The sequence below is a fragment of the Eptesicus fuscus genome, chromosome 9, assembly GCF_027574615.1.
Source record: "Eptesicus fuscus isolate TK198812 chromosome 9, DD_ASM_mEF_20220401, whole genome shotgun sequence".
In the NCBI taxonomy this organism is placed as follows: domain Eukaryota; kingdom Metazoa; phylum Chordata; class Mammalia; order Chiroptera; family Vespertilionidae; genus Eptesicus; species Eptesicus fuscus.
Window position 1 is genome coordinate 41543101 of NC_072481.1, and position 23983 is coordinate 41567083.

The following is a 23983-nucleotide window of genomic DNA, read 5'->3' on the forward strand; positions in this document are numbered from 1 at the left end:
AATTGAAGAAGAGACACATCAGTCAGGTGGACAGGGCCCAGGTTTTGCCTTGCTAAGAAGTTTGGAGTTAGCCTGTTAGCAGGCATGCTGACGTATTTTATTTAGGAGAATGAGATTGGATTATAGGTTAGACTCAGGTAGTAGCGTGGACGGAGGATCAGAGACACAAGGAAACTGTAAGTAGCCTGGTGGGGGATTCATTCATGTCTTGATTCATCTTTATATTTCTTGATTGTGCTCAGCACAGTGCCAAGCACTAGGTTTATATGCAAATTGTATTTTTTAAGAAGTGAAAAAAGATGTGTCCACTTTCAGACTAGAACATGAAGAGAAAGGTATATCAGCTTCACACACTCACCTGTATTACTCAGATCACACAGGTAGAGGGCATTTTCTAGCTTCCTGAACCTGTCAATCCACATCTCATATTCTTCAGATTTGTTCTCCATCACTGGACTCACAAACGGCTGTGAGACTGGTCTGATCGTCAAAGAGCTCAGGGGATCTTTGGGGGCTGAAATCTCAGCAGGAAGGTTTTCTGACTGCAGCTCCTCTTCAGGAGATTTCTACCAAAAAAACACACAAGAATCTCACTGGCAGCACATTCATCAGCCAGAGCGCCTCCAGTCTTTTGGCCAAAGATGAGACCACACAACTAGTACGATTTATTGCAAGGTCTGGCTTTATAAAGGTAGGAGGATGAGTTTCAAATCCTCAGTGCCATAGGGCCATATCTGCCAAGTCTTGTTGGATGTAAACTATCTGAGTGTGCATGTGTGTGTTTTTAAGGAGAAGGGTGAAATCATGACTTTTATTCGGTTTGCATTTCTGATTTACACAAAGCAAAGTTTTTGTAACTGGCTGAGAGTTTTCATGATGGTCTAGTCTTCATATTAGTGGCACCAACAGGGCATGGGCTTCAGGAAATGCTTACAACATCTTGGTGGGAAAACCTCTGGATCATGAATGTGAGTTTCTTGGCAAAGAGTGGTTGAAACAACAGTGATATTACTTTAGGCTAGTGGTTCATTACAACAGACCATAAAGCATCTCTAGTTCTGTCCATTCCATTCATTTAACAAAGGAAGCTGAGGTGAGTGGAAGTGATTTCTAAGATCATGCATTGAATGGTAGACAAAACTAGAGCAAGGGTGTAGAGGTTATGTCTAGTTCATCTTGGTATCATAATCCCATGTTCAGTATAAAATAGAGATTTTTTAAAGAATAAATAGACAAACAAGTCCCAGCAGGGCCATCCTGTCACCTACCATGTAGAGAGAGGTTATAGTTTGCTCTACCCAACTCCACTTTTCCAGGAATTGCTGCTCTCTACATGGTTGTAGAGAGAACCGACATATATCTAAGTACTTAGTATAGGGCTGGGCATCTAATACAAAGTGGGTCAATAAACACATTGTCTAGTGATTTTGGAAATATTTGTGAGAGGTAAAGACAGAGAGATAGACAAACGGAGATCTCTGGGTGAGAGGTAGGTACTCCAGCAGGTTTTCCACTGTGTACCAGAAATGAGCAAAAGCTGGTCAATTGAGATATAGATGATAGATAGATACATAGATAGATAGATAGATAGATAGATAGATAGATAGATAGATAATAGATAGATAGATAGGTAGATAGATAAGAGAGATATAGAGTTGACAGAAGAGAGGAGAGAAAAGATAGAGGAAGTTATGGTAATGTCTAAGAACCTGATTTTAGTTCATTGTTACATTTCTAACTTTAGGTAGCATAATATGCTTCTCTATTCATCCAATAAATTATGTTGGTAGGGTTGATTCTCAAATTGCAATCCAAATAAAGTTAACTAATTTGCCATAGAATTATGCCTCTAACTTGTGTATAACATCTGTGCTTCCCCCCAACTTTCAAATACCTGAGTTTTCCCAATATTTGTACCTTTCTTTCAAACTTCTCACTTATAAGCTATGAAAAAAAAATCCAATAGCTCTAAACAATAGTAATTGTAATAAGAAGCCAAGTTTTGAGTTTGTTAACAAACGTGGATTTAGCTGCTACTAGGGATGTGAAGAATTGCTTCATTTGAAATAACAGAATGATATATGAAATTGTACCCATATGGTGGATCAGCAACCAGTAAATTTTTAAGAGATTAATATTAAAAAATCCACTGTAATAAAATCAATTTTGGGAAAATCAGCAAGCTACATAAAGAAAATTGAGTGGTGAGGGAATCTTATACTTGTTAGAGCTTTGGGTCACTTTAGAAATCTGAAGGAAGCTTTAGATTATCTACCCAGGTAAAACCACATTTCCATAGTTTGGTGGATATTTAGAGGGTCCAAAGAGATCATTGGAGGTGAGAAACTGATTTTAAATAACTTTATATTTCTTTAGATAGTTCAACATTCTGTTTGACCACTAAAGACAGGGAAAGGGTAAATTTGTATGGACCCGAATTAAGCTCACTCACTCACTCATTCACTCACTTACACATCTTATATTGTTTTGGTCCCATTGCATCTAAATGAAGTCCAAATGCCTTTCTCGGCATGCAAGAACATCAAGTTCTTGCTCTTGCTATCTTCTTTCAGTCCTACTTATACATCTTTTTCACCAGCCACATAGAACCAGAGAAAAATGAGGTTGTTTTATGCCTTATACATGCTGTTCCCTCTTGCCACTTACGCATTGATTGGTTGGGCTCCTCCTACTCATCCTTCAAGACAGGAGTCTTATTTCACTTCTTGAGGGAAGCTTTCCCTGGCAGCTGGGTGAGGGGCAGTTCTTTGTAGCTTCTTTGCAGCCCTTTTATCTACCATAGCACTTACTGTGGGCTGTTATAATAGTTATTAGAGTACCTCTCTCTTCCACCAGAGAACTGGAGACTGGGCCCGTGGCATAGTCACTTATATGTCTTCAAGGTCTGGTTAGTGGCTGGAACATAGTTCTTAAGACATGCTTCCTCGGTGAATCAGTGAATGAGTGAGTGATTTTATTTGGGGCAATAAGAAAGTTGCTTTACCAAACCTCCGCTTCAATTTCCCTTTCTGAATTCTGTTGATACAGGAATGTGAGAAGCATCAATTATTGCAGAGATGCAGCAAAACCCTCCAAAAGAGGCAAAATAAAAGAGCAAAGTATATTTTTCATAATCGTATTCACAACAGACTTAACACTCAAGGAGAAAGCGTTTGCTGCTGTTTCCTGCATGGCAAGCGGCTTGCCAAAATGGATACTATTTTTCTAAAATATTTCAAAGTGTGAAGTGCATGAAGAGGCCTCCCGTCATTTTAAGATGAATTATGTTCTAATCCGGGCATTTCAAAAACAACAACAACAGAAAAACTCAGGCTGGTTTTCAATTCTGTCTGCATCTCCTCCTGGCTAAGTGCTGGGAATATTAAAACAGATTTTTACTGCTTGCCAGATTTCTTTTAAAGCAAAGAGAGAACCCATTATATTTTAAAATGTGATGTCTGGTGAAAAGGTCACCCTCAGTTTCTGGAAGCTGGGCTGAAGATGTTAAAATAGGTCTCCTGACCATCCTTTATTTTGATAGCAGCTGGTGGATGGGTCACAGGCTTTGGAGGGACCCTGTACACGTGCTACAGGTCCAGTTTCTTGGGGCAGATGGCACGCCTATCACCAAGTGATGATGAGGTCTCTGCATACATGCTGGCTAGGACAGGGACCAGCCCACACTTTAGGAGTCCTACTTCCCTTCTCTGCTGGAGGAGAGTCTCAAAGTCAAAGGTAATCTGACATCAAGGTATTGGGTGGAAATAAAAAACCCAGAAGGGAGGGCCCCACCCAGCATCAGAGACCAGAAGGGGCAGGACTGGTGAAACCCTCCCCGAGCTCCATACACCCAGGTGCGTACCAGATGTTCGGTTTTGCCCTGAGACATCTCGGGGCCTTCAGCCTGCACTGCGGTGGCAGAGGTTTCCTTTCCTTCCTTTCCTGAACAAGAAATAAAAAGTGGAAGGGTTTAGTTTGGTCTCTGCATTTTAGTACATACACATATGCCCCCAGGCAAAGAAGATGTTGAGGCTCTGCTATATGGCTGGCACTGTGTTGAGTGGTGGGGATACACTGGTGGGTAAGAAAGGCCAATTCCTGGCCTGATAGAGCTCTCAAAAGGGAGGCAGATGCAACATAACTACTCAAAATTATCATTTCATTACCAACTATCATAAACACAACACAGGAGAATGTGAAAATATTTAGACTTATTTTGGGATATGTGTGAGTGTTAGAGCATCAAAGAAGGCTTCTTGGAGGAAGTGACACTTAAACTGGGGACCTGAAGCGTGAGTAGGAGTTTCCAGGCAAAGTGATGGTGGGGTGCACTTGGTACAGAGAGTTCCAGATAAGCACAGACAATAGCCTGAACCGCCCTGAATCAGGAGGGCTTTTACAGTCTGGGGAGTGGTCCTGTCTCTTAATACAGAAGCAGGCACTTCTGCCTCTCGCTCCACACAGGTGTGTGCCTGAAGTTCAGGTAAAACCTTAGTCTTCTCCCTTCCTTGCTCCTTTCAGTGGTCAGAGGCCCTGTGCAGGAAGATGTTTGAATAGCATCCTTAACCCAGGGATTCTACAAGTTGCTCAGTTGGCTGTCTTCATGGATAGAAGAAATTTCTTTAGGGTTCAGGAAAAAGACACAAAGACCTTCTGCTAAAACCCTCTAAGAGTTATTGTGAGTATTCCTCATTCATCACTCAGTACCTTCCATCAGATTGGCGACTGATTTCTTTTACAAATCTGTGTGATGACCACACAGTCCAGATTTCTGGATGTTTCAGCTCCAGTATTTAATGCAGATTAAAGTATGGCATTAAGAAATACATACTGCTTCTGAGTTGGGTTTCACTATCTATACTAATAAAAGGCTAATATGCTAATTAGACTGGGAGACCTTCTGGATGTCCTTCTGGACAAAGGCATGGTGGTGGGGCCGAGGCAGAGGTGGTTAGGGATGATCAGGCCAGGAGGGGAAAGAAGTTGGGAGTTGGGGGTGAGCAGGCTGGCAGGGGGGTGCAGTTGGGGGTGAGAAGGCCAGCAGGGGGCTGCAGTTTGGGGCAAGCAGGCCAGCAGGGTGGCAGTTGGTGGTGAGCAGGATGGCAGGGGGGCAGTTGGGGGAGAGCAGGCAGGCGGGGAGGGGGCAGTTGGGGGTGAGAAGGCCAGCAGGGGGGTGCAGTTGGGGGCAAGCAGACCAGCAGGAGGGGCAGTTGGTGGTGAGCAGGATGGCAGGGGGGGTAGCTGGGGGAGAGCAGGCGGGCGGGGGGGGCAGTTGGGGACGAGCAAGTTGGCAGGGGGGAAGTTGGGGTGAGCAGGCTGGCAGGCAGTTGTTAGGGGTGATCAGGCAGGCAGGCAGGTGAGCGGTTAGGAGCCAGTGGTCCTGGATTGCAAGAGGGACGTCTTCCGAGGGGTCCCAGTTTGAAGACAGTGCAGGTTGGGCTGAGGGATAACCCTCCCTCCCCCCGTGCACGAATTTCATGCACCGGGCCTGAAATTCAAGGCCTATAATAAAAGGCTAATATGCAAATTGACCTAACAGCAGAACGACCAGTTGCCATGAGGTGCACTGACCACCAGGGGGCAGATGCTGAATGCAGGAGCTGCTCCCTGGTGGTCAGTGCACAAGAAGCTGGTCTCACGGCTGGCAAGCACAGTGGCAGTGGCGGGAGCCTCTGCCACCTCCATGGCAGCGCTAAGGATGTCTGATTGATGGCTTAGGCCCTCTCCCTGAGGGATCCCAGACTGCAAGAGGGTGCAGACCGGGCTGAGGGACCCCCGCTGTGTGCACGAATGTCATGCACTGGGCCTCTAGTTTTTCAATAAGTTCTGACTCCTTTCTCTACTGGTTGCATGACCTTGGGCAAGTTACTTGACCTCTTTGTGTCTCAATTGCCACTTCTGTAAATTGCGGAGAATGCCACCTAGAGGTTATTGTGAAAATTAAATGAACTAGAAAAGATAAAGCAAATACCTGGAGCATAGCAAGTGTTCACTAAATGTTAATTAATAGAATTACCTATCGAAGGATGTTTATATAAATAAATTCACCTACCAGATTAAAAAGCCTTTTGTTAGACTTTTAACACTGCACCTGCAAATCATTAAGAATCTTCTCCCTCAGTTTCTTGATGAAGAAAACAATGCAATATCATAATCTTCTCTGAAGCCCCAGCACCCAGTGTTGGAATAAGGACTCAATGCATGCTTGTTGACTAAGTGAATAACCTTGTGCCTTAATTTGGAGTTTGGTAAATAAAATCACTAAATATATAGTTCTGTTTCTCCAATTCTTTTCAGGCCCTAGAAGAGAAAGAGTTTTCTCTGTATTTCTGTATCCTCCCATTCTTAACCCAGCCGAGATACAGAGTAAAACTTAATAGATGCTTAATGAGGATCTTGATGACAGCCAGTTAGGGCTGCCTCTTCCAGGCAGGTCTAATTTCATCTGCTGAAAACTTAAGTTGTCATGGGAACTCGTCATCACTTAGTAGCAATGGCCCCTGCTTATTTCACCCAGAATGTAAAAGAAGCTTTCTGTTTCCTGTAAATGAAAAAAGGTTCACATTATTCTGAATCATAGAGTTAGAGAGTTAAAGGGATACTAGAAACAGTATATAACGTAAGGGCAGAAAGGTGGATTTCAGAGTCAGACCCGAATGCTATTCTGCTTCTTCCCTTTTGGATTTTAATTTTGTCATTTGTGAAAAGGGAATGATATCAGTAATCTGAAGTACCGTGGGGATTTTTAAAAACTGTCTTAACACAGGGAAAATGCTCAAAACAGGATTTATTATTTGTTGTTGTGTTATCTATAATAATAAAAGCGTAATATGCTAATTAGACTGGACAGCCAAAGGCCGGAAGGAAATGTGAGGGCTGAGCCGCTTGCATGAATTTTGTGCATCGGGCCTCTAGTTATAATTATATGACCATAAGCATGTCTAGAAGAGGCTTTAACATTAACTAGGATGTGCCAGGCATTCTTCTGGGCACTGTTCATATGCATTATTCATTTTAGTATAAGGTCTAGAATCTAGACTTTGTCCTAGTTCAGTTTCTCTTTACTGTCTGTACTTCTGAAACTTCTTTTAGGAGAAAATACAGGGGTGTCTTTTAAGTTTCTCTGTCTCCCTCCTAATACCTATAAGCATATAAAAAGCTAATGATTTGCACATGTAAAAATCGGTGGAGAAACCCCAAGGCAAAGCTATTTTTTTTTCTTTCTAACACAGCAGGAAGAATAAATAATAACCATCTGTCTAGTCGACTTGCCAGCTGAAGATTTGTACTGGAGGAAATCAGCCAAGCTGGCTTCTAGAGATTTCCAGGTGTTGGAAGGGTCAGGTTTTACAGGGCTTCCCATGGATTCTGATAGTTACACAGCCAGTACTCCCATTCCTCCCCTACCCCCACTCTCCCTGTCCTCCCCCATCCGCTGACTCCCCACAAATAACTTGAATCAGTGGTCTTCAGTGCTGGCTGCTAACATGCTAATACCTGGGGAGCTTTAAACATTACCAATTCCCAGGCATCACACCAGGCCAATGAAATCAGAATCTCTAGGGGTGAGAACCCAGCTCAGAACTTATAAAGAATTCCCTAGATAATTCTCAAGTGAAGCCAGGGTAGCTAAAAACTGATTTAAATACTGGCTTCTGGTCTCAATGGACCTACCGAATGAAGTTCTTATGAGAAGGAAAACAATATATGTCCAATATCTATATATGCCAGACACTTCCCTCATGTTTTCTTATCTCAAGAATAACCCTGTGAGGTAGAAACTATCTCCATTTGACAGATGAGAAAACGGAGGCAATGAAAGTTTCAGTTACCTGCTTATGGCAACAGAGGTGGGGATAGGTCTGGGATTCTAATTCATTCATTTGTTCAACAAGCATTTGTTAAGTGCTTACTATACACTAGGGCCCGTTCTAGGCACTATGATACAACTATGAACAAGACATAATCTTTTCGTGGAGTGTGCATTTCAGCGGTGGGGGCAAACAAATAAATACATAAAGTAACGTCAAGTAGCGATAAATGTTATGAATACATCTAAAGCCAATTATGGGCGTAGAACATAGTGGCGGTTGCTATTTTAGATAGGGAATTTGCCAAAGGCCTCTCTGAAGTGACATATAAAAAGATCCATGAGTGAGGAAACAAGAGAGAAAGGCATGAAAATGTCTGGGGGAAGAGCATTCCAGAAAAGAACTATGGCAAGGGCAAAGATTTCAGAGGGCCTGCTTAGTGTGTTCCAGCAATAGCTGAGAAGAGAGCCTCTCGTACCCAGGATGTAAAGGGAAGATAAGTGGGTCAAGTATTCACACAACTAGAGGGCCTCATAGGCCGTGCATGTGACTGGAGTTGATTTTTTAGTGTTTGGCTTCCCAGCATTCATTCCTTCTCTGATATCCTTCCCTTCATTACCCTCTTATAGTGACAGCAACTGTCTTTTGCTTTCTGTGGCCCACTCCTCCCCATCCCAGTGTGTGGTGTGGTAAGAATGTTTCGGCTCCAGGCTTGGTCTCAAAGAGTTGAAGACTAGGGTGGGTCTTACGTCCAATGAAGAGTGGTGCCTTTATAAGAGAAAAGAGAGAAGAACTTAGAAAGAGGGACACAGAAGGAGGAAAGCCATGTGAAGACAGAGGTGGGGTTTGTAGTTATGCAGACACAAGCCAAGGAATGCCTTGGGCCCCCAAACCTGGAGGAAGTAAGGAAGGACTCTTTTTTAGAGTACCAACTTATGGAAGTTGGTATTATTTATCGAAACTAAAGTTGAGAACCCACAGGTTGAGAACCGTTGCTGTAGAGCCTAAGACCATTGGAAAACACAGATATTTACATTACGATTCAGTAACAGTAGCAAAATTACAGTTAGGAAGTAGCAACGAAAATAATTTTATGGTTGGGGGTCACCACAACATGAGGAACTGTATTAAAGGGTCACGGCATTAGAAAGGTTGAGAACCACTGCTTCAGAGGGACATGATTGATTTCAGACTTCTGGAAGTATGAGAGAATAAATTCCTATTATTGTAAGCCACCCAGTTTGTGGTATTTTGTTACAGCAGCACTAAGGAAATGAACACACTCACCTTCCTCTTTTCGCTCTCTCAGTCTCTCAATATTCCTATAACCAATCTCCCAATTTCCTGTTGTGAGTTCCCTCTGTTTGACATACCTAGTGAGGTTTTTGTTTTTCTGCTAGAATAGAAACTGACATACTTCCCCACCCCCAGACGCTCAGTACCTTGCATTTTGATCCAAAGGTAATCAGTAAATGGCTGATGGATATAGTACATAGAGAAATTGAAACAGCAGATTAATATCAATGCATATTTTTTCACCTGTCATATTTAAAACTTGCCAGTTGCTAAATATTTTGTCCAATTCATCCTTATAATTTTACTTAATAATATGTCTTGGAAATCTTCCTGTATTAGGCCAGCCAGGTTATTACAGTTGTATAGTTTTATCAGTTGGATATATTGTCATCTAAGGAAATGGTTCCTAAAGAATCCTTATATTCTTTCCATTTATTAAAACATTAAAAAATGCTGCCATAAACACACACACACACGCACACACACACACGCACACACGCACACACACACACACAAAACACAAACCCACACACTCACATGTGTGGAGTGTTTTTTTGTGAGCTATCAGTCAGATAGGTCTGTACCCTTGATCTAAAGAGCTGCATGACTAAAGTTTCAATAAATAATACCAACTTCCATAAGAGTGCTGCATTCACCGTAAAGGGCTAACTCTAGAGAATACTTCATGATATCATACAAATTGGAGAGTTATGCATTTTATGATCCAACTGTCCTAAAAGAATAGTCATTAAGGTAATTCTCACTCTTATTTTTTCTGCACTGGTGAGCCATTTACATTTCTGGGAGCAATGAAATCAAACCCAACAAGTAAACAGTTGGAGCTAAGCATTAGAGTCAACAATAGCTCTGGGAGATAGGAGGTCCTCAGAGGAACAATATTACTACACTCACCTGTAGGCAAATCAGAGGACAAATCAGAGGAAGCTCTGCTCAACAACTCAACAAAATTCTGCCATCTGTGCAAAAATGGAGACAAAATATTGGTGATCAATATCATTGCTCTGAAAGAATGTGCAATAAAGCTCAAAGTTTATATTGATAGTTTTGAAGGAGCTTATTTTTTTTCATCCTCCCTGGAGGACATGCTTAGAAAGGGGGTGGGGTGGGGCAGAGAGAGAGAGACAGAGAGACAGAGAGACAGAGAGACAGAGAGACATCGACATCGATTCGTTGCCTCCCGTAGCTTCCCAACTGGGATCAAACTGGAAACCCAAGTATGTGCCCTGACCATCAACCAGCAACCTTTCTGTGCAGGGAGGACACTCAACCAACTGAGCCACTCCTGCCGGGCCTGAAGGAGTTTTCTGACACCTGTATTATTCAGGGTGCAATGTAGGAAACGGAAGCTCCTTTAAGTATCTCCACTAGAAAGGACTTTAATATATGGAATTAGGTGCCCACAAATGACTGCAAGGCCCAGTAGAATGGAAGTTGATGTCTGCCCCTAGGCTCAGGGTCTGGCCTCCCTCAGCAGATATAGTCTAGAAACCAGGACATTGCAGGAAATTCTGGCTCATGTTTCAGTTGCTCCTGACCATGAGGTTGGTGACTTGGCTGTACAAATTGCATTTTGACCACTGGAAAACTGATGCCTGCCAGGGTCTGGAGTCCCTACTACTGCAGGGAAAGTAAATACTTAAAATATCTTTGTCCCACTTCCTTCTGTCTTTTAAATCTCTGATGGAACTTGAATCAATTTCAGAACTTTGGTGTCAAGAGAGTTTTAAAAAATGTTCTTTTTAGCCTTCCCAAGTATGGGATGTATTGCAACACAGGAAAGAGAATAGAAGGGAGTAGGAATGAGTGCTGAGTGCAAATAGACACTATTTAGCAAAGTCCCCAAGTAGAAATTGCGTTGAGCAATACATCTGCATGTGACAATTAGAGTCATGTAAGCTTACAAGTACTTTAGGAATGCTTTGGTATTGAAAAATCACTTGTATTTGCTTGTCCAGCATCCATCCACTTTCCATTTATATACAAATACGTTTTTCTCTGGGGCAATAAACCACAATCAAGGTCCCATACCCTTCCCTGGACAGTGCTGTGACCCTCCTTGTCTAATTAATCTCTATCTATCACTTTCTCCACTCCCACTTCCTCTCTCTCTCACACACTCTCTGTCTCTGTATCTCTCCTAATTTTTGGTTTGGTACTTCCTGAAGTTTTATTTTCCCCTAATTTTGTGTAATATTTCACATCCTTTCAAACATTTATTTTGCTTATGTTAGCCAAGGGCAGTTTCTGTTGCTAGCAACCAAATTACATCTGATAAGAATTTTTATCTCCTTCTTACCCATCAGAAGTTAAGCAAAAAAAAAGAGCAAGTTGTGAGATATATGTCCTAGGTTTTCTAGAAGATTTCTAGTGTCACGTGATTGTATTCTCTTCAAATAAAAATAATTTGCTAGCTATGTAACTAGTTTTGCTTACATTGCATAAAACTTTTCCTGTACATGATATCACAAATCAGCAAAGTTTTTAGATTGGTATAGAAAAATATGGCCTCCAGAGCTTCATTCATTTTGGGGCACATGAATACAAGCATAGGTATATAGAACCAGAAGCCAGATAAGCTGATGACTACATCAGCTGCTGAAGGCCAGGCAAGGAAGGAGAAGCAGGATCTGATATTAGCACACATCTGGAAATGAACTGCAATAGAAGTAGTTCCTGTCTTTTACACTTGCTGCAATTTATTTCTAGGCCTTCTCAGGAGGGCCAAGCTTATAATTAGAGCATCTTCTGATCTGTTGAAAAAACAACAGCCTGACAAACAAAACCCAGATCCATTCATACTCTCACACTGCATAACATTTATTTTTTCAGAACTGATCGGTGTTATCAAATATGAGATGAGGCCTCTGGACAAAATGGCACCAGAAACTCTCTTGCTCCTTCTTGATCATGTGGTGCTAGTAGGGGAAGGAGACTGTGGGAAAATTCTCTAAGTACTGAGTTTGGACATTACCTGATTTATATGGTGCATAGGACTAATATGACCAATACATTTCTTAAGATTATTTGAATAAAATGTTTTCTTCTATATTTTAATTAAATTTATTGGGGTGATACTGGTTAATAAAATTATATAGGTTTCAAGTGTACCATTCTATGATACATCATCTGTATATTGCATTATGTGCCCATCACCCAAGGTAAAATCTTCCATATTCTTTATTTGACCTTAGCACCTTTAAAAAGCCATATGTGAGAATGGGCTCTTGTTGTCATAACAAGACTATAATTCTAATCACAGAAGCAGATGCCAAACGCCTAATATCAAGTCAAAGAAATCAGGACAAGGTCTATGAGGCTGATCCTAGATTCAGATAGATCTGAGTTCAAATTCTAACTTCGATTTAATTTATTAAGTTAAAATGGCCTTCAGTGAGCTTTCTGAGGCTTTATGTGCATTTCTCATTTAACTGAAATAACCACTTTTTGAGACATGCAGATAACTTGCCCAAGGACATGGATCAATGAGGCAGCCAGGATGTAAACCCTGGCTGTCTGACTCAAATCCTGTGCCCTTGACCATTGTACTATGTGATCTTACATTTCCATTTCCCTCTTTGGAATTCCATGAGCACAGCTCCACTGTCTTCCAACATTTATTATTGCAGAAGTTTGAGGTTAGTCTGATTTTTGTTCATTTGTAATTATTTTTCCCTTTATTTGCTTTGGTTTAGTTTTCTTTTGTTTTTGGCCTAGAGCCTTAAATACTTTTCTTTGTCTTTTTAATACATAAGTTTTGTCAGGATTGACATGGGTACATTTGTTCTTTCTTTCTTTTTTTCAAATATATTTTATTGATTTTTTACAGAGAGGAAGGGAAAGGGATAGAGAGTTAGAAACATCGATCAGCTGCCTCCTGCACACTCCCTACTGGGTATGTGCCCACAACCAAGGTAATGCCCTTGACCAGAATCAAACCTGGGACCCTTCAGTCTACAGGCTGACGCTCTATCCACTGAACCAAACCAGTTAGGGCTACATTTTTTCTTAATTTAGTTTAGAGCAGTGTGAATCCTTTTCATCTGTACACAGAGAATTTTTTTTTTCTCTTCTCCCATCTTTGCAAAGTTTCTTCAGTTGTAATTTTTGTTTTTATATCATGAACAATTTTTCTGTTTTCTTATTTTACAACTAGTGACCTGGCGCGCGAAATCGCGCAGCTCCTCCCACCCGCATGTGCCCCGCCCACACACCTGCCACCCCGCCTTGACACCCTAACCTCTCCACCCAGAGCTTGAGCGTGCCTGGCCCCATCCCCAACCCCTCCAGCCTTCTCTGGCCGCTTCAAGCCCTACCCTCAGTCCCGTGAGTCTCCTCAGGCTGGCTCCATCTTCTCCGGGCGCCTTCCCACTTCTGCCCCATCTTCAGTGCAATGTGGTGGCTTCGCCCTGTTATGGTGCCAGAGGAGAGCGTGGAAGCTCCCACCTGCAGCAGAGTTTCGAGCGCTGCTTCCTGGCAGCATGCACGCTGCACTGCTTCCCCTGGCAGGTGGGTGGTGGGTGCGCTGAGTGCGAGCGGTGGGTAGCAAAGGACTGGTGAGGAGGGCACTATGGGCTCTCACCCTTGCTCTCCCCACCACAGGATGGTCCTGCCTCCTCTGGGCACCTCCCCACTTCCACCCCATCTCCGGAGCAACATGTCAGCTTCGCCCTGCTGTGCATGCGCACGCAGCCTCCTGCTGATCTGTCATTATGGCATGAGGGTGTTACGGCCATTAGCATATTAGCTCTTTATTATATAGGAATTATATAGGATACCAAGGCTTTGGGGGTTTGATCTAGTCTTATTCTTCTACATCTACTATCATTTCTTATTTTTTTCTCTGTTCTTCAGATTTTGTGGGAACCTCTCAAAATTGACATTATGTATTAGATTATTTTTAGTGTTAATTTTGCTTTTTTATTGAATATTGGTTACTCTTTTTTTTGATAAATAATATTTTATTGTAACACATCCATTAGTTATGTGTTGCTTTTTTACTGTCTTCAAGCTATGATCATATAATTGAGTAGTTGCAACAGACTGTAGACCCACAAAACCTAAAACATTTACTCTCTGGCCCTTTATAGAAAAGGTTTGCTGATGTAAACATCTACATTAATAAAAGAGAAAGATGCAAATTGACTGTCCCTTCATGACGCCCATCAACCAATCAGGAGTGACTATGTAAATTAACCCAACAAAGATGGTGGGTTAATTTGCATACACAGGCACTGAGTGGCCGGGGCGGGGAGGGATACAGGCGTTCTGCACCGCCTCAGCAGCTCCAGGCCTCTGGGCAGCGTGGGAAGGTGGAAAGGTGGCTCCGGGCTGGAGCAAAGGCAGAAAGGCGGCTCCGGCCAGAGCAAAGGTGGTGCCAGCAGCCAGGGGAAGGAAGGCCCATTCTTGCATGAATCTTCATGCATTGGGCCTCTAGTTTAACATAAATGCCATCAAACCCTCCAATATCTAGTAGTATTCACATTTCCTTAATTGTTTCATAATTTTATTGAGATATAATTTACACAACATTGTGTTGGTTTCAGATGTAGAACAAAATAATTCAATATACGTACATACTGTAAAATGACAAATACAGTAAGTCTAGTTAACATCCATTACCACACATAGTTACAATCTGGTTACCTCTTAATTCTACCTCTTAACTGTTTGCTTGAAACTATCCAGAATTCCCCAAGGTTTTATTAATTTCTTCTATTCACCTTTTGTGCTTTTTAAATTCATTTTTATAGCCTTTTAATCTCATTATGCTTATTATTTTCCAATTCCTTTCAACAGAGAACATACCTTCTTATATCCTGTGTAGAGAACACAGGTGGTTTTCTAGTTTCTAGAGTAAATCATTTTTAAAAAGTTCGTTGTTTTGGAGTTTGCAGAATCACAATTCCCTCTTTATGTTTGCAGTATTTAAAAAAATCGGGCCTTTCATGTTGGGTTTTCTCTTTATTCAGGGTCAAATGAGGAACTGTTCCCATTCAGCACAATACAGCAGGTGAGTTGTGTAGATTTCCCTTGGCCTACCCGCTGCTCATTTAATCCTGTAGTTAAAGGGCAGGTGGCAACTGCCACCAATGCTTGGATGCTTGGTGCCCTGCAGTTGAGACCACCTCAGGGGTGGAATCTTTTTACCCCACCTATTGAATATCAGACACTAAATCAGTTCATTATGTCTTAATCGATATACCCCTCAGCATATACAATTACCAACATACACAACTGTATTTTCAGGAATTTTGCTTCACCAGATGTAAACATCATAGCCAGCTTTTCCCTTTCCTGCCTTCCTTTCCCCAGTTTACTGCTCTGTCAATCCTGGGAGTTGTACTCTCTACATAGGTACAGAAAGTATGCAGTGTAGACCCTGAGGAGAAATAAGCTGCCAAGGATTCCTTGTGGTTAATTGGGCTCAAATTCATAACCAGAACCTAGCAGCCATTGCTGACAGAGCCCTCTCACATACACTGCACTTCAGGGAAAAAGCCACAGACTGAGCTGACATTTTATACGGAACATTTTGAGCTGCCAGCCTCTTGCACTGTGTTCCTGCAGGCTGACCTGTTCCTTATAAGGGAGTTCCTGTAATCTTCTCTCAACCAATGGGTTGAGACCTGCCCTATCCAATCAGTAATGTACAGCTATAACCTCATTTGCATCTTTACTGACCAATCAGAGCAGCTCCATAATACCAATCAGAACGTGTGAATCAGACGATTCAGGATAGTGCTATTTGGGCCAATCAGAGTGTGTAAATCTGGATTTCTCATTTGAATAGAAATGGACCTATCAGGGAGGGAAGGGGGTGGAAACTTGACATAAGTAGGCCTTCCCTTTACCAGGTGGGGATCACTCTTTTCCTTTCTAGGCTTCTCTGGTTTGCAAACTGTTTACCTGAATAAAGTTTGTCCTGTTTACGAACCCCAGACTCAGAAATCCTGTGGCATCAGACTGGTGGCAGCAGGTACGTGTATGTTTGTGTGTCCCTGAGTGAGGGTCAGAGGAGGTGGAAACAGGGCTCAGGCAGCTACAGAGAGCACCTGTGTTGCTTTCTGGTTGGTTAAAACATGGAGCCTTCAAATCAAAGGGAAGGCACAAAATGTCTTCTTTCTTCTGCATGTCTTTTAGGTAGGCAGGGTAAAACTTGGGGAACCAACTCATTAATTTTTCCAGATTCCGTTTATTTATAGTTGGTAGAGATTCCTTTTAGATTGTGGCACTATTAGTTTTTGTTACTGGTGCATTGTTTGTGTCTATTTGTCTACTGGATTTTGGTCAGGGGTTGTGAAGCAGATGACATTTTATACGGAACATTTTATATAGAAAAGACAAAACAGAAGCCAAACACACAAAATGTGAGCTTTTTCATAGAAACACCTGTAATCATGATGAAATTAATTACAGGTGGCATGTTTCTCTGCGCTTCATACAGGCTTCAATCAAAGGTGTTCAGGCGCTTCCTTCCCAAACCTTTTCCCCCTGTGAAATGTACACTTCCGTCATAACAACAGTGTAGTTCTCCAAACTTGCTATGCTTTTGCTCACTTTTTTGCTCCTTGTCTTTGAAATACTCTTCCCTATCTCTCATCTAATTAGTTCCTACAAGTTAAGCTGACATTCATGATAGAACAGTGCTGAAGAGAAGAAGGTCTGTTCAATTGCTAGACTCAAAGGTCAACTCCCCTGATACGAAGAGTTTAATCATTCTAGCCATTCCTTTGGGAATGTAATCTACTCCAGCTGAGAAGATACAAAGTATTCTAGAAGGAGGAGGCAGATGGGAAGGGGACTATGGAGGAGACTGTTAGCGTTTAAGGCAGGGGTGGGGAACGTCCGGCCAGAGGGCCATGTAAGGCCTGAGAAATCATTTGGTCTGACCCTGCCAAGGCATTAGGGGTGAGTTAATTAAATGTTTGAGCAAATATAGCAATTTTCAAGTTGATAATTTTGTATGGCTCTTGAATGATATTATAAATATCCAAATGTCCCTTAGCAGGAAAAAGTTCCCCACCCTTGTTTTAGGGGCTGTATAGTTTACTCAGGCTGCCATAACAAAATGCCACAGACTGGGTGGCTTAAACAACAGAAATGTATTTTCTCACAGTTCTGGAGGCTAGAAGTTCAAGATCAAGGTGTCATCGGGTTTGGCTTCTCTGAAGGCTTAGATATGGCAGGCTTCTTGCTGTGTCTTCACAGCTGTGTCTTTTCTCTAGGGGTCCAGATTTTCTCATCTCATAAGGACACCAGGCAGAGTGGATTAGGGCCTAACCTGATGAACGCATTTTAACTTAATCACCCCTTTGAAGGCCTTATCTGCAAATATAGTCATAGTCTGAGGTCCTCAGGGTTTCAACATAGGAATCAGGGGTGGGGATGAGGATATAATTCAGCCTATAACAGGAACAAAGACACCCAACTTTTGGAACAATTTACTTAAGATCTCTGAATCTCAGTTTACTCATCTCTGAAGTGAGTATGAAAAATATAACTCATGGACTGCTGAGAGTGTTACAAGAGATAACCTATGTAAAGCATCTAGCTCATGCCTGGGACATGTTAGGTGCCTTGTATCAATCTCTTACATCCTTAGTTCAGGTGGGTATTTGATTCACCTGCTGGGTGCTCATTTATCATTGTTTTCTATTGTCACCTGAGGGTATTTTTTCCATTGATCTTCAGAGAGAGTGGAAGGGGGGGGAGGGAGAAACATTGATTTAGTGAGACATATTGATTGATTTCCTCTCCCTGTGCCCCTGCAGGGCTGGAGAACGAACCCACAACCCTTTGGTGTGTGGATGGCACTCTAACCATTTAGCTACACCTGTACAGCTGGGTGTTCATTTAACTGCACTGTCTTCCTTTGCTTTTAGCTTCTTGGTCATGTAGCCTGAGCCATATTCTTCTCTTCTTGCATATTCACCCTGATAGCAAGTCCTTCCCTGACACACAGGCAGTAAACTCAAATTCAGACAAAAGGATTCTTTTTCCACTTGACAGATGGAAAAGCAAGAGAAAATATTTACTTGCCCAAGTTCCCAAAGCCAGTGCATTTCTGGGATAGGATTTCCATCTTGGCCTATGTGATTCCAGAGCTCCTGCTGCCTTTCTGCATGGATGGGGCTAAAGGGACATGGGGAGTTTCAAAACAGTGAGAAGAAGTTACCTGCAAGCCCTGAGCTTCTTTGGATCATATCTGCTCCAAGAACTTAAAAGCCTCCCTGCTTTTGTATCTGTATCCCTCACCTCTCCTGGGTCCTGGAGGAGAGGCCAGGAGACACTCAGCGACTGGTTCAGAACTGTGTTCAGTATCGAGCCCAACGGTGGAGCCTGCCATGGACCTCAGGCAGTTTGCCTATGGCCCCTGTGCCTAGCCACCATCCTATAAACTCACAGGACTTGTAGAAGAGTCAGTATGGTGTATTAAGAGCCCAAACCCCTAAGCTAGAGAGCCTGCATTTGATTTAGCCTATTGATGAATTCATTTATCAGTTGCATATTGGTTTTAGCCCTCTGTGCCTCAGTGCCTCAGTTTCCTCACCTGATAAACAATAGTACTGACCTCATGTGGGCACTTGCAAAGATTAAGAGTCAACATTTATAAAGTACATAGAAAACTGCCTAGAATATAATAAGCACTATATAAGTGCTGGCTATCCTATATAATAAAGAGATAATATGCAAATTAACTGTCACATCATCATAAAGATGGCTGTGCCCACAGCAGAGGCGGGGTTCCTATGAGTGATCAGCAGGAACCTGAGGCTGCGTGAAGCTGGGCCGGGAGACCTGAGGCTGTGCCCCCCACTAGGCGGGCCTTGACAGGGGTGGGGCCGGCTGGGTCTGGGTCTCACGCGATTTTGAGGTGCACACAGGTGGGTGAGGACTTGACTCTGGGTCCCATGGTGTGCCCCAGACTCTGACAGGAGGAAGATTTTCATATACATTTTACTAACTTTCTTTCATCTCTGACACTTCTATTATAGAGAAAGGGCAAATAACAATATTAAAATATTTCCTCTAATTAATTCCCTTTTAATGTGCACGGTTTTCATGCACCAGGCCACTAGTTAATAATAACAATAACTTTATTATTATTATTATCTTCACCGCATATGAATTGTGGGCTTCTGCAAGAGAAGACTGGAATTAATACTCTTAAAGCCAGGTCTAGTTTCCAAGACCAAATCAATGGGTTGATCCAAGACACATCTGTAATAATCCACTGCTTAACAATTTTCCTATTCTCATTAAAAGTAATTGCTGAATCAGACTCCTCATGTCTCCTTTATCTCCTAATATACTCTGGTTGTTCTTGGGATTTTCAAACCAGTCCTTTTCAACCTAATTGCACTCTTAATAATGGGCCAGATGTGTATGATAAGTCCTACTTGGGGCTGTGTCAATTGCTCCACTCTATTTATGAAGCTTCTATAGCAACTTCATTATTTATCCCCTACCCCAACACAATTTGGCTTGTGTGCCTGTATTTTAAACTGGGTTTGAAGTGTTTAATTTTGCCAATACAATTTCAGAGTATTAGTTTGCCTCCTGTTCTCTCTCTGTTCTCCTTAATTACCATTTATTGCAAAGTCACACAGAAATATTAAATGATAATTCTGACTTACATGTTCCCAGCCAATAAGAGGGATAATAATTTCCATCAAACACAACCTGAACTCATTTTACCTCAGGGTGATTCAGAGTAGAAATTTGAATCGTAATCAAGTCTTCCTCAAAATCGCCTTACCCTGGCAGTCATTCAGTAATGTCTCTGCTAATTGGTAGGCAAATTGCAAAAAATAAAATTTCAATGTTACACACACACACACACACACACACACACACACACACACAGCAACAACTTTGCAACAGCATTCGAGAAATTGCTCCTCTCATCAGCTCTTGCGATGTGACAGTTTAAGAAGAGATCACAATTCATTTTATTTGGTTAGATGGGGCTAATCCCACATCACCATAATCCCTCCTGATGTTTTATTGATTCTAAAGGACATTTAATCAGGAAGCAGCTCAGCACTAGAATCCTGCTAATTAGCAAGCAGCCGTATTCCAAATGGGTTCCCAATTGAACAGCAGATTAATGGACAATATGTACTAAAATAATGATTCGTGCATTCAGCTCCTGAAATGTGTTTCTGAATTGCATCTTTAATCTCTTAAGGATATAGGTTTGCATACAAAGCCCTTAACGGAATGGATTTAATTCACCAGAAGAAGCTTTAGCCAATAACTGTTTAAGGATGAAACAGGTTTATCACTTATACGTGCAATGCTTCAGTAGTTTCATTGTTTTGATGTCCTTGAACATTCAAAGGTCAAAGACAGGTGAATAAAACAAATCAGCTCCTCTGCTATGCACATTAAACAGTGGGAAAGTGAAAATATTGATCCTATCTAATCATTGACAAATATGCAAATTGACCACACCCAAGCCATGACCACCAGCCAAGCCACGCCCACCAATCAATCAGGATGAGTATGCAAATTAACCCAACAAAGATGGTGGCTAATTTGCATATCAAGACAGCGTCGAAAGAAGCCAAGAGCTGCAGAAGGGAGTACAGCTTCGAAGAAGCAAGCAAGCTGGGGGCGGGGGGAGGAGAAGGGAGGAGCGAAGTCGGGGCCGGGGGCGAAGGGAAAAGCAGGCGGGCTGGCGGAGAAGGCGGGGCGGGCGACAAGGGAGGAGCGGAGGCGGGGTAGAGTGCAGCAGGAAATCCTATTGCAGGATTTTTCCTGCAACGGGAACGCTAGTATAATTATAAGTAGCCTAACCTCACTTGCTCTCCATTCACTCTTATTCTCATATCTCTGATTCTTACAATCTTGGTTCTGAACATCAACTTTCAATTGAGTATACTATATACCAGGTATAATGTGAGCTTTGATACTTGCATTTCCTCCCTTTATATTGTTGCCTTTTGAGGCCTCCCAATTTTAGCTTATTGGTTTTCTACTTGGCTCTTAGTCCACTTCTCTGCTTTTGCTGCTTAACCACCTCCCTCCAACCTCACCCAACCACCCCTCCAAGGTTTTATTTATTTTTAATTTTATTTTATTGTTTAAAGTATTACAAATAGTAGTACATATATCTCCTTTTTACCCCATTAACCTTCCCCCGGCCTCCCCTCCCCTCCCCCCCAGGCTCGTGCCCTCCCCCCTCCCCCAGTGTCTTGCATCCATTGGTTATGCTTATATGCATGCATACAAGTCCTTCAGTTGATCTCTTACCTCTCACCCCGCCCCCCAACCCTCTCCAGCCTTCCCACTGTCCTTTGACTGTCTGGTCGATACTTCTCTACCTCTATCTATTTCTGTTCGTCAGTTTATAATGTCCTTTGTTATCCATAAATGAGTGAGATCATGTGGTATTTTTCTTTCACTGACTGGGTTATTTCACTTAGCATAATGCTCTCCAGTTCCATCCATGCTGTTGCAAATGGTAAGAATTCCTTCTTTTTTATAGCAACATAGTAGTCCATTGTGTAGATGTACCACAGTTTTCTAATCCATTCTTCTGCTGATGGGCATTTAGGCTGTTTCAAAATCTTAGCTATGGTAAATTGTGCTCCTATGAACATAGGGGTGCATATATCCTTTCTGATTGGTGTTTCTGTTTTCTTGGGATATATTCCTAGAAGTGGTATTACTGGGTCAAATGGCAGTTCCATTTTTAATTTTTTGAGGAAACTCCATACTCTTTTCCACAGTGGCTGCACCAGTCTGCATTCCCACCAGCAGTGAAGGAGGGTTCCTTTTTCTCCGCATCCTCTCCAGCACTTGTCATTTGTTGATTTGTTGATGATAGCCATTCTGACAGGTGTGAGATGGTACCGCATTGTTGTTTTGATTTGCATCTCTCGGATAATTAGTGATTTTGAGCATGTTTTCATATGTCTCTTGGCTTTCTGAATGTCCTCTTTTGAAAAGTGTCTATTTAGGTCCTTTGCCCACTTTTTGATTGGATTGTTTTTCTTCCTTTTGTTAAGTTCTATGAGTTCCCTGTAAATGTTGGAGATTAAACTCTTATTGGAGATAGCATTGGCAAATATATTCTCCCATGCAGTGGGCTTTCTTGTTGTTTTGTTGATGGTTTCTTTTGCTGTGCAGAAGCTTTTTATTTTGATGTAGTCCCACTTGTTTATTTTCTCTTTAGTTTCCATTGCCCTAGGAGCTGTATCAGTGAAGATATTGCTACAACAAATGTCTGCTATTTTGCTGCCTATGGCTTCTTCTAAGATTTTTATTGTTTCCCATCTTATGTTTAAATCCTTTATCCATTTTGAGTTTATTTTTGTGTATGGTGTAAGTTGGTGGTCTAGTTTCATTTTTTTGCATGTATCTGTCCAATTTTCCCAACACCATTTATTGAAGAGACTGTCTTGACTCCATTGTATGCTCTTGCCTCCTTTGTCAAATATCAGTTGATCATAATGACTTGGGTGGATTTCTGGGTTCTCTGTTCTGTTCCACTGGTCTATATGTCTGTTCTTGTGCCTATACCAGGCAGTTTTGAGAACAGTGGCTTTGTAGTATAGCATGATATCTGGTATTGTGATCCCTTCAACATAGTTCTTCTTTCTCAAGATTGCTGCAGCTATTCAGGGTCTTTTTTTATTCCACATGAACTTTGGAGAATTTGTTCTAGGTCTTTGAAGTATGCCATTGGTATTTTAATGGGGATTGCATTGAATTTATATATTGCTTTGGGTAGTATGGACATTTTAATGATGTTGATTCTACCAATACATGAACATGGTATGTTCTTCCATTTGTTCATGTCTTCCTCTACCTCTTTTTTTAGCATCCTGAAATTTTCTGAGTACAGGTCCTTTGTCTCCTTGGTTAAGTTTATTCTTAGGTATCTTAATTTTTTGTTGCAATGGTAAATGGGATTGCTTTTTAAATTTCTCTTTCTATGAGCTCATTATTGGTGTATAGAAAAGCCATAGACTTCTGGGTGTTAATTTTGTATCCTGCTACATTGCCAAATTCATTTATTAAGTCTAGTAGTTTTTTGCTGGAGTCTTTGAGGTTTTCTATGTACAATAGACATACAATAAGGACAGTTTTACTTCTTCTTTTCCAATTTGGATGCCTTTTATTTCTTCTTTTTGTCTGATTGCAATGGCTAGTACTTCCAGTACTATGTTGAACAGGATTGGTGAGAGTGGACATCCCTGTCTTGTTCCTGTTCTTAGGGGAAATGGTTTTAGATTTGCCCATTGAGTATGATATTGCCTGTGGGTTTGTCATATATGGTTTTTATTATGTTGAGATATGATCCTTCTATTCCCACCTTGCTGAGAGTTTTTATCAAGAAAGGGTGTTGGATTTTGTCAAATGCTTTTTCTGCATCAATGGAAATGATTATATGTTTTTTATTGCTCAGTTTATTTATGTGGTGTATCACATTTATTGATATGCTGATATTGTGCCATCCTTGCATACCTGGAATAAATCCCACTTGGTCATGGTGTATGATCTTTCTAATGTAATGCTGGATTCAATATGCTAGAATTTTGTTGTAGATTTTGGTGTCTATGTTCATGAGGGATATTGGCCTGTAATTCTCTTTCTTTGTATTGTCTTTATCTGGTTTTGGGATTAGGGTAACGCTGGCTTCGTGAAAAGAGCTTGTAAGTACTCCTTCTTCTTGAATTTTTTGGAATAGTCTGAGGAAAATAGGTTTTATTTCTTTGAATGTTTGATAAAACTCCCCTGTGAAGCCCTCTGGTTTGTTGGAAGTTTTTTGATTACTGCTTCAATTTCCTCTATAGTTATTGGCCTATTTAGATTTTTTGATTCCTCCTGGTTGAGTTTTGGAA

The 23983-nt window shown here is 41.6% G+C and overlaps 1 protein-coding gene across 1 annotated transcript in view; it reads right to left on the minus strand.

Moving 5' to 3' along the window:
* C9H1orf87 (chromosome 9 C1orf87 homolog) overlaps positions 1–23983 on the minus strand; it is a 74857-nt gene that overhangs the window by 6999 nt on the left and 43875 nt on the right. Inside the window, exons 8-10 of the mRNA XM_054721291.1 lie at positions 10020–10084; positions 3863–3942; positions 359–566 (exon numbers count right to left, since the gene is read on the minus strand). Coding sequence (XP_054577266.1) covers positions 359–566; positions 3863–3942; positions 10020–10084 — 353 coding nt within the window. The remainder of the gene's footprint in view (positions 1–358; positions 567–3862; positions 3943–10019; positions 10085–23983) is intronic.